This window comes from Pleurodeles waltl, chromosome 2_2, assembly GCF_031143425.1.
Source record: "Pleurodeles waltl isolate 20211129_DDA chromosome 2_2, aPleWal1.hap1.20221129, whole genome shotgun sequence".
Lineage (NCBI taxonomy): Eukaryota > Metazoa > Chordata > Amphibia > Caudata > Salamandridae > Pleurodeles > Pleurodeles waltl.
Genome location: NC_090439.1, coordinates 528,454,608 through 528,468,527, shown reverse-complemented (window position 1 = coordinate 528,468,527; position 13,920 = coordinate 528,454,608). Strand labels below are relative to the sequence as shown.

The 13,920-nt window shown below is 42.9% G+C and overlaps 1 protein-coding gene across 2 annotated transcripts in view; it reads right to left on the bottom strand.

Annotated features, from left to right (window-relative positions):
* TAF4B (TATA-box binding protein associated factor 4b) overlaps positions 1-13,920 on the bottom strand; it is a 351,422-nt gene that overhangs the window by 129,183 nt on the left and 208,319 nt on the right. For both annotated transcript variants that reach the window (XM_069220053.1, XM_069220052.1), the window contains exons 10-12: positions 12,326-12,495; positions 9,788-9,918; positions 5,326-5,451 (exon numbers count right to left, since the gene is read on the bottom strand). In XM_069220053.1, coding sequence (XP_069076154.1) covers positions 5,326-5,451; positions 9,788-9,918; positions 12,326-12,495 — 427 coding nt within the window. The remainder of the gene's footprint in view (positions 1-5,325; positions 5,452-9,787; positions 9,919-12,325; positions 12,496-13,920) is intronic.

Genomic DNA, 13,920 nt, shown 5'->3' with positions numbered 1-13,920 from the left:
GGTGCAAGTAGCCCCCCTTTGGGCCACCATCTTCTGGAAGAATGACGAGCCTTCAATGTTCATAAGAACAGACTGACAAGACACCATACTTGTTAACATTTGTTACAGATTACGCAACGCAGGCATCAGTGGATTCAGTGAAACCCCTGCAGTAATCAGACAGGGAGTTTGGTGAGTGTTAATTCTTATCTAGGCTGATGTATTTAGACAGATGATATTCTGAGTGGCAAGTATCTGACAATCACCCCTAACCTCTGACTTTGGGGGCTATTTCTTCGGTACCCAATACCAGCAGCACAACAAAGAGAATAAACATGCTTCCCTTACCAGTCCCCTCTATGTGCTGCTTATGGTGCACTCTAAAAACAATCCTCAAATGAAACTCATCCCAGAAAGATGAACGCGTATCTGACAGTCACTCTGAACTACTAAAGAGTATAAGATACAAGAAAAGCCTAAGAACAAATGGTGGATACAATGGACATGGACGCAGAACTATTACAACTGGACTTGAAGAAATATTTAATAGAATTGGCATTGAGGCAAAAACAGTTGCAGCAGAGACCAGGGAACATGAAAAATAGGAAACTATTGATGTCCGGAGGGCGAGTTCAAATTTCTGTGAGAAAATTAGGAAGATGCAGAAGGCAGCCCCCAGAGCAACAATGTTGCTATAGTGAACACTCTAGGAAAACAATGAAGGCTCTGGCACAGAATTTTGTCACAGACCTAATACTCAAGTCAAGCCCAAGAAAAGCCCAAAGGGCACCGACACCCCTTAGCTGAAACCCAGCTTTTCACCAAGAGTAAAGTGAAGCCTTCTGAATTTCAGGGTCAGGAATGCAATCCTGCAGGTGATGAGAGAGCTGGGATCCTTGCCCATAAAAATATTACCAAACTCAATTTTTTTCTGGGCATTTTTCAGCAGTAAATACATATATGTGTGGTCAAGAAGGAGCTGCAATGGTATATTTGAAGGTACTCCTGGATGGACATGATTGGCCCTTCAACTTAGCACAGAATATCTGGACCTGAAGGCGACCAGCAAGGGACCTCCACAACATGACCATCCTCAACAAAAATCTTTTAGAGAAAAACTGATGATTTTGTCCTCCCATTTGGAACAGGGTAGGAGAGAGGGGGCTATTTGAACCATAGGCATAGACAGTGAGCTGCATAATGGAGCCTCGTCTGGTGAAAGCGGACACACTGGCTTATCACCTTCTGGCTCCAGGGGATGGTGCTCTTGGAGATGCTACAGATGAAAGCCATTGATACTCAGCAGTAATGGATAGTGAGGCTACCTAATGTGCTCATAGAGCCCTTTAGGTGATTTACCTCTTGGACTGACATTATGAGAACGATTAAGAAGCAACAATGTCAGTGTATTGTCAAACATGCTTATAAATGTAAGACCTGAAATGTGGTGGTGGGCCCACATGGAAGGCCTAAAGGTAATTATCACTACCACCCTATAGTGAGGGACTAGTTCCGTCTCTAGACTTCCTTCTTAGCGAATGTTACAATGATGGGGCAATATGCACAAGGTACTCTAGGGGGGGGTAGCAAGTTAAATGCTCATACCGCAACAGAGTAAAGTAGTGAGTTTTCATGGTTGGTAGCCGATTCTCATTTTTTATGGTTCAGGCCTTGCGGCAGAAGAGCAGTGGGGTCTTAGTGAAACTGACTGTCCTTATTAATGTCTCAAGGTTGCGGCACAAGCGCTTTTTAACGTTATTATCCTGAAATGTTAATGGCATGGAAGACCAGATAAAACAGGAAGCTTTCATTCAGTCGATTAGAAATGCCATGTTTCAGCAGAATCATTTTAATTGCACACTGTCACTGTTTAGTTAGGGACTGAAATTACTTATTGGTACAAGTTGGGTTCTGAGGGTATGGCAATATTAATCAAAGAGTGCATTTCATTCATTTCAATCATCGCCACTCAGTCTGCTAAATCTTCAGTTACTTTATTTGTCTCACCTAAATTTCTTTATTCAATTGCTCTGTCACTGCCCATTTGAAGAGGTCTTATAAAATACTAACTCTGTGTGCTTACCCTGTAAAAAACTACACACCTTTTCTCCAGCACAGCCACTAGGGCTGCAAAATTATGTTTTATTTACTTCTTTGTCCTCAAGGATCATCTCTAAAATACACTGATTCAGTCTCTAGCTGGACAGCTGTCCAGTAATGAGGTGTGATTGCAATGAAATAGTTACTTACTGAGCTGTAGGAGTAGTTTTACCATTTTATAGGAGTCACATGGTGTGCATTATTTAGCCATCTAGTGGTTCGGTTAGGATTAGGCTCTTTTGCATGGGTGCTGCCATCGACCAACTTGTGCTATGTTCCCTATTGAATGATACCAGATGTATGCCCAAGAAGCCTCTGATCATCTTCAGGATTCCCCCCCTTTTTTTTTTTTTTTTAACTCTTTACTCTTCAGTTTTAGTTTCTTCTTTAGATCCAGCTTATCATTTCGCCTGTTACAAATATCTAATCTTTTCGGCAGTTGGAAGGGTTGCATGTGAATCCAGAAAAAGACTAAATGCTGCAAAACTACAACCTCTAGAGGTTTTACCCCACTTCAAAAGGAAGGCCCAGGTACGAATACTGAATCCCAGACATCAACTCATCAGTACACTTCTAGACTGTGGATACTCTGCTAGGAAGGAGGACTGCTGTGCTGCTGAAAGGACTGCCACTCTCCTGGACTGCTGCTTTGAAGGACCTGCTTCCCTGTTGTGCTGAGCTGCTGCTCTCTTACTTGGTTTGAGGAGGAATGGACATGCATCTGTTGAAACCTGGACCCTAAAGTGACTCCAGGGGCTAGTTGGCTGGATTTCTGATTAGAGACTCCAGGACAGAAAGCTTCAACAACCTTGTACCCAACACCTGAATTCTATCATCTGTGAGTCCTACCCTGGCATGTGGCCCCACCCCAGTCCTGGACCCTTGGAAAAATGCCTGAAGTTACTCTGCTAGCCTTTCTGTGGATCCAGCAGAACCAAGGTATCTCCTCTGCAGTGGATCTTGAGCAGAACCGGCTCATCACCTTCCCTGTTCAACACATTGCTTTCATAACAGATGCATTGCCTCTGCATCAACCCTGCAGCGCACCTCTGAGCCCCCACCTGTGTGAAGCTTTCCCGACTCAGGCCCTTGCAAAACAAAACCGTTGATGGCAGCTTTGTTGCCCATGCTGGTTCTCACACTGCAGCCTAACAGCTCTTCAGAACCAACACCTTGCCTAAACTGCATGATGCATCCTAGACACCAGACTTCACATTACAAACCCTAGTTGATGGGGTTCTCAACGACGACACAGGACCTCGCAAGACCGCTTCATAGAATCAGCGCATCGCCTTGGCTGCACAATGCAACCTCAACACAGGAACTTGGAACACTCCGCAAACCGGGATTTAAGGTACTCTTGTTTCAGTGGGCCTAACTGGGTCCCTGTAGTCAGCCTGCGCTCCATTGTGGTCAGCCTGAACCTGTGACTTTACCCTGGTCTGGTGTGACCAAATACCAGCAGTCAGCGCTTTGTGCTTTTTGACTCTTTTTTTGGCTGAAATCTTTAAACTGGCACTCCTCCAGTTCTACCGATTAGATTGTCATCGTTTTGGTCTTATTTTATTTATTAAATGTTGCTCTTTTTTTCTAAATTGGTGTGGGTTTTTTCTTATGTTCTGTTTCCCTTTAATACGGTCTGAAGTGCTGCATGCATACTTTACATATTGACTCCAAGTTAAGCCTGATGGTGTGGGGGAGAACACTAGCAATAAGTCTAACACTTGGCAAAACTTCAAGGGAGCACTGCCCACCATGCCACCAAAGTTTAGATCCAGCCATATGCAAAATAGTCTCGCTCCTGCTCCAAAAAGAAGAGTCTAGCGCCAAACTACAAGGACAGGCTCTTTCCTAAACTGGGACAGAAGCAATCCATGACTGGTTTCACCCTGACTGGGGCTCATTAGTCAGGTGTAGTTTGGTACTAGAGGCTCAGTGAGCACAGGATCCATGTCTGAGAATCCCTTGTCACGTTATGCGTTTCATCAAACACACAAGAGGCGATGGGAAAAATGATTGTATTAAGTCTAACCATTGGCAAATGCTCGGGCAGCTTTCAAACCCATTGTTCTGTTACCCATCATGCCACCCCAGCTTGGACCCTGCCATATGCAGATCAATCTTGACCCTGTTCCAACCTGGGCAAAACAGGTGTAGGGTTGTGTTCCGGTTCAGGCAGGATCTGGCCTGGCTAGTCTTGCTGGACTAATCCTCCTAGAGCAGCTACCACCAAGTCTGGATTTAGACTGGTGTAGTATGAAATTCCACAAAGGGTTTAATACAGCAGCTATGCCCAAGGGAGTGTAGCCAGATGGGCACGTTTAATACATACTAGCACATCAGTGTAGCATTACCTACTTCTGGAAGGCTGAGTGGGATGACCTGGAGACTCCCACTGGCTTCTGTTCATACTGGAGGTCGTACTCAAACTGGACACCCAACCCCCCCCCCTCCCCTCCTCCAATCCAAAAAAAGAAAAGAAAATCTGTCAGACTCCTGTGTAACCTAAAATAGTGGTACCTGGAGACATTGATAAGCTCTGGGGAAGTCGGAGCACATCAAAGGTTAGTTCCTAGCACTCCAACATGGAATGGTGCTTAATGATTAAATGAATTGTCTTCACTACTAAAACCTGCCCTAGAAAATGTAAATAAGTGAAAGGGGTAAAGGGTACTCAATGTGGGATGAAACCTGAGCAGGTAGTGCTGCAAGACATAAGCCACTGCTAATATATATATACTCTCTCCCAACATTCCTAGAACGCCAACTGTTATTGCATTATTCTGAATTCTGTTTTCGAATCTCAATATCAAATTAGGTTAAAAATATAGGAAAGTGGCAGTGTGTGAGATCATGGTACGGGGCAATTTCACGGATGCTCTGCCTTTGAGATGGTTAATTACTTCCATGCAAGTACTGCATTATTTTGGGAAAGTAACCAAATTAGGTGGTGTATCTGAAATGCTCAAAATGCAAATTACATATTATACCAGTCCACCACAACGTCTCATAACACAGCAAAAGGGTACAGGCTAAATAAGCATACTTGGCCATTGCAGGGATGTGTGAGTATTTCCCTCCCAAGATCAAGCCTCTTTTTTAAGATAATAATTACCACTTAATTCATTTTTAGCATTTAGCACCATTAATAATTCAAACGTGAAAATGCTCACAAATAATTGTTTGAAACTGTAGCGGGTAAGATACGGGGGGGGGGGGGGGGGGGGGGGCGGGGGAAAAACTCACCTTAGCTGCCCTTAGCAACATTTCTCGCTCCTCTTCGTTCTTCCGTCTTTTTTCCAAGTGGTCCAGTTGCTCCAGAAATTTTAGCTGTGATCTTGTATCGCTATTTTGAATATATTTATCACTCCCCTAAGAAAATAAAGCATTTAACAGCGGAGGTTAATCCCTATTAAAAGAGGTAAATACACATTACATAAAAACTTGCTTGTGCGCAATTCAGGCAGTCAAAGACTTCAGACAACAGAAGAGTCAACGTTTACGGAAAGTCCTTGTTAAGGCCCAGGAGATGTAGCAAGTCACAAAGTAACAGGTAGGAAGTCACGCTGAGCAGTTAACGGTCTTCCAAGTCCTGCTAAATTATTAGGTACATAACATCCAATCTGCTACTGAAAGTCAAGTTTATGACAGATCCAAAGTAAGGGTCAACAACATGCACAACCTACCACACTCCCAGCGTCTGCCACCACAAACCTACTTCACTCCTTTATGTTATTCCAGCACCCCAAGACAGAATATATACAACACATACAAAAATGACAGGTCTGGGAAGTAAGGTGTAGAAAGGAAAGGGAACCAGAAAACCAAAAGAAATGGAGTTAACTCAAGTGAGCAGTGTTTGCATAACTTAATAAATAGGCATCCTGACTCTGCAGTTTACTTCAATGAGTGTATGTATATGAAAAGTCAGTGACCTGCCTGTGCCCCAATTCCACCTCAAATACATGACAGGGAACAAAGCAAGTCAGCAGTACAACACCCCGATTTGCAAAGACAAATCTATCAGAAAACCGACCTCTTGCATGACAAGAACTTTCAAGACCACAGATAAAACATACACCCCTCCGAACAAGCCAAGTGTTCTTTCAGCTGTCGTGTGGAAGACTTGTAAACACAATCTAAGATCTGGAGCCTGGAATCAATGTTTACTGCACTTTATTAAGAAGAAAACATCGAAGCATCTTACAAACTGAATCACTGTATCAGGTGTGCATATATGTGCACGCTAATGGTTTGCATATGCATCTCTTCCTTGATACAAGACAACGGTCTCTTGGCTAACACTCCAAGGTTCCACGATTTCCAACACTCGGAATGTTTCATTTCAGTCTCAATAGGTTGTGATATCGATTTTTAGACTCGGCCGTTGATTTGGTAATCACTGTTTTTAGATTTCTGTGCAATGCAACTATCATTAGAGGTCAGCAATCACCTTTTGTTCAAGTGTTTTCAATGGGATTATCCTTGTGGTCGCAGTGGTTGGTAATCTCACTCCAACTATTGTCATTCGTTAGGAGGGCGAGTGGGTGAAGGTCTTTGGGAACGCTGCTACCGGCTCAGGCTTATGTACTCGCACTTCTACGGACACCAGAGCACAAATATGACTTAACAACGCAACCAGTTCCATCTTAATGCAACGCAGCTTTTTCAAACTTTACGCAGTGGTCCCTTTGTGCAATTTAATCCATAAAATACTGAAAGGGGAGGCAATGATAGCTTTGAGAGATCAATACTCTGAAGGACTGAGGAACGTAACGTCAGAGCTCACGCGCTAGCGTGCAGTCAGGGTACACAAAGCACAGGCAGACCAGTGGCTGTAAACCAGCGGGCATGAGACCACCCAAAGATCCATACACGTGACATTTCAGCCTAGATGCGCTCGATGCTGGCAACTACTTTTAGTTTGGAAGCTCATGAGTACTGCATGCTATTCACTGCTAATGTATTCGCTGAAAAATTGGAGCCTCTCCGCAGTAAGTGGGGACTGGTGGTTTTGGAAGCAAGTTACCGACCACTTAAGAGTAATGTTTGGGCAGGGACGGCAGAACGATTTTCAACGCTTCAGTCATTGGGGCAGCACACGGTCGTTTAATAAAAAGCACAAACATTTTCTGTCGTTTACTTGTGATTTGGTGCCACCTACTGGCAAAACCATTACTTTGCCGTATAGGAGCGCCTGCCGAGTAGGTCGGACCGAGAACAAGAATAGAAGAATCTGACAAAAACTGCATTATATCCAGAGAGGGCTCCAGGAAAGCAGAAACTAAACTAGAGCTCAAAGCGATGCCCCCTTTTTTTTTTTTAAGGCTGTCAAATGCATTGCCAACAAGAATAGTGTCTAGCGTTCCCAAAAAGCGGATCTAGGAAAGAGCACCTTTCAACGGGCTGCATGTAGTCATGTAATATCGAAAATGGAAGAAAAAAAAACACTGAAGAACGCAAGTTCTTTTGGAGTGGGTTGTACAAAAGCACAAACCAAATGAGTTTACAGAGAAAGCATGAGTTCCTGGTTAGAGGACAGTATCTAATTAAAACCTGACATGTAAGATTACTAATCCAGCCACTGCAATTGAAAAACACACGGAAGTATAAAAATTCAACAAAATTATAATAGAGGGTAAACCACTCACTGGCAAAACTACCAAATACAATTAAACGAGATTGTATACTTGGAACAGTGATCGGTCCTTAAACACAAACTCACCAAGAAACCTCGAGCAAATTCCCATTCATTAATGTATCTACCCACACTACCACTAATACATTCTCCAATTATCACATTTTTCACCAAAACTCTCCATCGAGCCCCTCGTCTACTCACGCACCCAAATCCACCCACCCATACATACATGCATCCACTGATCCAATCACAGGTCGGCTTCCTCAGCCAGCTGCACACCCACTCAAACATCAATCCATCCACAAACACATACTAGACTACACACAAATTCAACTAGTACACAAAGGTTTTCACAAAACATTTCAGATAACCAAAACACACTCCCCCATCCATCCACCTATCTATACCTCACAGGTGCATTCACACACACTTTTACACATGCACCATCTCAGATTTATTTATTCACCCACTAACCCATCCATCCGTATATAATGCTTCCCCCTAATCATACATCCAAAGCTACATCCACCCAGCCACCCATCCCTGGATTCTTCCACATCCACCCCCCCCACACTTTTTCTCTCCCTTCCTGCACCGACCGACCGATCAAAAGCTTCCTGCAACACTTCATCTTTGACACCAGTGGTAGACCAAGTATTCCAAATGAGAACTCTAGAAAAGGACACAAAATTAGGAATAGGTGATGAATTCCGTTCTGCCGGTGGAGGAGGCAGAGTTTCATGCCATGCATGTAACATGGTGTACCGGCTAAATTCCGCTGACTTGAGGGGCTGCGTTTTGGTTTTTTTTTGTGTGAGGCTCACCAATGGTAAGTTGGCAAGCGCAAGCAAGAACTGGCTTCTCCCTGCGCTGTTTTCAGGACCTAGGACAGAAGCATGCAAGATTTTCACCAAAGCGGGTGGTCATAACCGTTTGTGTTCAGAAAGCTGCTGCTCAAGTAGAAAATCTACTTGAGCGGCAGCAAATCCAAAATGAGCGGCAGCGCCCTCTGGCAGGCCACATGGTGCTGATATCTTCAGTGTGGAGCAGGTTTAAGGAGAAAAAAGAAGAAAAAACACGGGGGCAGCACAACATGCAGATTTGCGTCCACCACTTCACAAAAATGCTACAAGTGCCGTGAAAAACAGGTCCCAATTTCCATAGAAGCATCTAGACCTGGACCCAATTTTTCACAGGAACTGTTTTTGAAGTAGATGACTTACTGTGTGGTTTTCAGACTTTAAAAAAAGTACTCAAGTTTTTTTTTAAACAGCGGATATTGTTACAACACAAGGAACCATTTTTGCTGGTCAGATCTCTAGCACAGGACAAAACATACTGAAGGAGGCCCCAGAACTGAACACAATGCACCAGAAGTAGCCTCTGGAACTGAATACGCTGCACTAGATTTGCCCTCCATCACTGGACACAATATGCCACATGACCCCTCTAGAAGTTGACAGAACAAAACGGAGACAAGGGTTTGTGTCCCGTTTAAGTCAACGCACAATCTCAACTTTCTTCTAGCTGTCATTTCCTTGACACACTTGCTCGCCATGTTGCCTTGTCATAGTTTATCCTCTTTCAGGTCATTCAATGACAACTGAAGGTGCACAACGGCAGTGCTCGAAGTCAAAGGAAGCTTGCATTGTTGTGGACTGTGCTGTAGCTATTCAGGTTTAGCAGTGGTATTATTGGGATGCAATACCGTTATGCGTGTGAGGAATCTTGCCCTGCTGCTGCCTAAAGTGTAACTAGGTATATGTGAGGGAGCCATGCATTGTTATTATACATTCTTTACTGAGGTAGGGTTGTGCTGCCCATATGTCCGATTCCTGTTCTATGCTTTACTAAAGCCTGACAGAACCTTTTCATGACAGAAAAGCCAAAATAATTGGTTTTGTCAGTGTTTGTTTTTAATCACCAGAACTCATTCTTATACGTGGTCACCGACTGAAAAAACGCGGTGCTAAGATTATACAACTTTACAAGTACATGGATTAGTCATGATAAAAAGCGTCATTAAAAAACGAGTTTAAGACGACACTCACTTCCTAAAAAGTTTACCTTGTGCGTGGCTGCTCTGTGCTGTGCTGCTATAGTCAGTTTTTCGACCAGGCCTCGCAAGCGCTCCTGCGTAGCATGAGAGATCAAGCTCACTGCATCCGAGGTAAGCTCCAGAACGTCATGCCTTTTACCTGTTGAACGCAGACAAAAATCCACCATGTGCATAAAAATGAGTAGGTAATTGAAAGAATTAACACATCAGGTTTCCTGCTTCCTCTGGAAGTCATACCTACCTATTATGAACAAAGATTAGAATTCTTTCTGTGAAGTTCTAACTTAAAAGATAACAGGAAGCACATTAATAAAAAAAAAGCTCCCCAGGGTCATGAAATATAGACATTGCTATAATTTGCCCCTGAGGATATTCTTCTCTCAAGGTCACATCGTTTGTAGGAAGTAATAAAAACCAAGAACCTCCCTGGGAGGCAAGTGAAGGGGTTATACAATGCCTTAACTGCAGATACTAATATCACCAGCCCTTCATTACAGCAAGTGGAAAACTTAAAAATATGTTCCTCCACTGGACAGTCCTGCAATGAAGATTAACATTGTTTTCACCTTTAAAACACTCATTTCTTGAGCACTGTTTCACGCACATTCTAAAACAGATGTCTGCAGTTCAGCTGAGCATGCCAAGAAACACGCTGGAGATGAGCTTGTTGGCACTGCCATTAAATTCAATCTTCACAGCAAGCACGCCATAATATTTTCTCAGTGGCCAGGGGGCATCACAGTTTAATCCTAAAATGTGTTAGATTAGTGCACACATGAAGAATATTGTGAATACTTATTGCTCAGTGATATTCGAAAATATTGATATCTTGACTGGTGTCTCATGAACCAGAAGCAGCAGGACTTAGAAAAATGAGCAACCAATGTAATTAAACAATTTATTTAAATAATAAAAAAAAGCTATCTTGATAGTGAAGATGAGGGACAGGAAAAGGAAAGTGTTCCTTAACTCTGTAGTCTACATTACGTGGGTCTGCATCAATACCATACGAGGTAAGATTGTTTAGCAGTCCTGTTGGGCAGTGTGTGTCACGCAGGGTCAGGCTAGAATATAGGGTAATCAAGCTGCTCCAGAAGGGATGGTCTGATAAGATTGTGGGCCTTTTTTAGGAGGTTTGTAGGCCTGTTTTTTGGTCTGGTGAGTCGTTTTTGTACTGATGATTTCCCTGTTATTACCACAAACATTGCTGGTAGGAAACGCAAAATACCTCTACGATGTACCTTCTCAAGTTCACATCTGCCGTATTTGCAAACTTTGGCCGTTTTTTTAGCAATCTTATCTGCTGGGGGGGGGGGGGGGGGGGGGGGGGGGGCGGCACTTATCTTAGTGTCCCGCCCTATTTTCTGTCCCAGTCCGACCCCGGGACTCTTAGATTCTTCGATCCAAGTTCTTACAGGTCGGCTATGATGGGCTATTTTCCTTTGCTTCGGTCACTTCCCCCGCCTCTCATGCATCACCTCGGTTTCCTGTGATAATATAACTGCAAAAGGGGGAAGGAAGTGGCAGACTTCCATCCCTTCTGCTAAAAGACACAGCCCGGTGATAAACATGCGTTTGTAGGATGGGAGCAGGTTGGATAAGGGTCAACGGAAGGTGTGGCTTTATGTAACGGGGTGGGAGGTGGGATATTCTGAAACAAACTAAGTTCCCTAGACAAGATCCGAATGACGTGGGTGTATGAAAACATGTTTAAAAATAGACAACAGATCCGAGTTAAGCAAATAATTGATGGAGGCTACAGGCTTCAACTTCAGTGCAACAGGTCGGGAGGTTGAGAGCTGCAGAGGTGGGTGGCCTTGTGTGTTTAAAAAAAAAAAAAAAAACAACACACACCACACACAACACGTGCAATTCCTTGCACGTTTATTCCTATGTAAACGAGCAAGTTACCTGGCAAGAGTACCTGCTGCCCAAGTGTGTCTGTCATAATGGCTATTATTCTTTTATGTTCGGTATTTGATACACACCGGACGTAAAGAGAATTTTTTTTTATGTCAGCAGGATTATCTCCAACTTAAGGTGTACATAAAACATTTCTACTTTGGTTTATTTGAGAGAAAAAAAAAAAAAGCATACAGAGTTCAAAATCATGGATCGAGACAGACCTACAAGCAAGACAAGATTTAAAGTAAGATTTGTGTTTTTACAACAGAAAAGCAGGTCCTACTTTTAGAAGCTCTGATGCGCCATAACATTTTTAAAAAGCACAAGTAGCGTCACTGACACCCATTTACCTGGGGGTCTAATGAAGTAAAGCATACGCAGAAATTCGGGTCCGTAGAAACCTACTCCCTTTTTGCTTCTTCATGGATAATAAATTACTAATTAGCATGATGTAAGATATAAAACAATATCAGAGGGGAAAAAACACTTTGTTGTCTTCAAACTTAGGTTAGCAGGATATTTAACATCACAAAAAAGTGTGTGTGCCACTGACACTGTACACAAACAATAGCTTTTTTCGTCCTGGTGTTGGGCTTGCATCTACAAAGCACATCAAGTGATTGACATTATTATGTACTTACCCAGTTCTAAAATTTTAGCTTGCAGTGGTCCAACAGAAAGGAAGGGTTCTTCTTTTGAAGAGCGTATCAATCTGCCCACCAATTCGGAATTAGTTGCCAAGATGCAGGCGTTCTCTTCATTCAAATTGACTCCAGCCATTGAAGTGACATCATTGATGTCATCCTCTTCTCTGGAAGAACAAATTGGATCGTGAGATATTAGACTAAGGGTCTAAACCCGCAAAGGCAGGAGGCTTAATTCAACTGCAGACATTGTCAGCTGGAAATTCCCTCCCAAAAAATGATGGTTTGCGCTACATGGACACGCCTAAATGCATTGCCAAGACCGTCAATTACAAGAGTAACATGTATTGTGATCAATTACACTTGGTAAAAACGTAAATCTACTCACCGTTTAAGTTTTCATCTGAAGCCTGCCTTGGCCCGCACAAGTCAGGAAAGGGGCAAGGCAAGAGGAACACAAAACAAGCATTTGCCATGCAATGGGTCTCACATTTGCTCCAGTTAGAGCCATGGTCGTTGAAAATTCCTAACTTGACTTTTCTTGCTACAAAATTGAAAATGAAAAGCAGAACAGCTGACACAAGCGAGCTGGTTCAAAGAGCCATGGCCAACAGTAACGCGAAGGAGACACAAGGAAAAAGATGTTCGCTCACAGTCAAACATATCGGCAATCATGCAATTATCCATGTAACAGGGTTGGTGTCCACGGTGGTAACCAAACTGCCCCAAGGAGGGAGGAACATAAGGCATTCACAAATGATAACATTTTTTTGAAAGGCCAGAACACGAATGAGTGAAAGTGATGTGCTTGAGATGGGCGTGGTTAAAAGCCCACAATACTTTTAACAGGTCAAAGTGCCTGCGCGCGCGACCAAAATGAATAAATAAAAAAAGGATGGGGTGGGAGAAGATTAAAGCAATCAAGGAATGGTGGCGGGGGATACGAATGCAGTTACTTTTCACTGCGGTATCAAAGTAGTTTGCCCTGGAGTAGTAGAATGGAAGCAGCGTCAGGGTTCCTTTACTTGACTAACAGATTGATTATTTTATCTACAGTTTCAATGTTCCAGTGCCTGTTCTACATTGAAAAGGGAGCTGAACATACACTTTTGCGACAGATTGCTTATTCTGTGTAAAGATTTTGAGTGCTCTAATACACAGAAGGCATGCACCTAGCGACGACCCATCTTGTGCCCTGTAATAGAGAAGATCACAATGTAAGCTCAATCCCATGTACACTGAAGTAATGGATGAACATTGAAACACTCTATAGAAACAAGCACTGGCAAAGCCAATGGCTCACACCTTTGAGACATATTGGCATTGTCAAAGTTTTTAGCAATGTTGTAAAGAATCCCTATGATATACAGAATGGCTAAATAAGATTGCGAGGTGGGGAACTTATGAGATAGAAACTTTTTAATTTGGCAATCTGAGTTGCATTCAGCCTAAAACTGGAGGGCTCTGTAGCTTTGTGGTAACTCAAGCACAGAAAACAGGGCATACTCTTATAACCAATATACCCACAATTGTCGTAAAACAAAAAATAAAATGGTAATATAAAATGCTTATGAAATCTGACATCTAGTGTT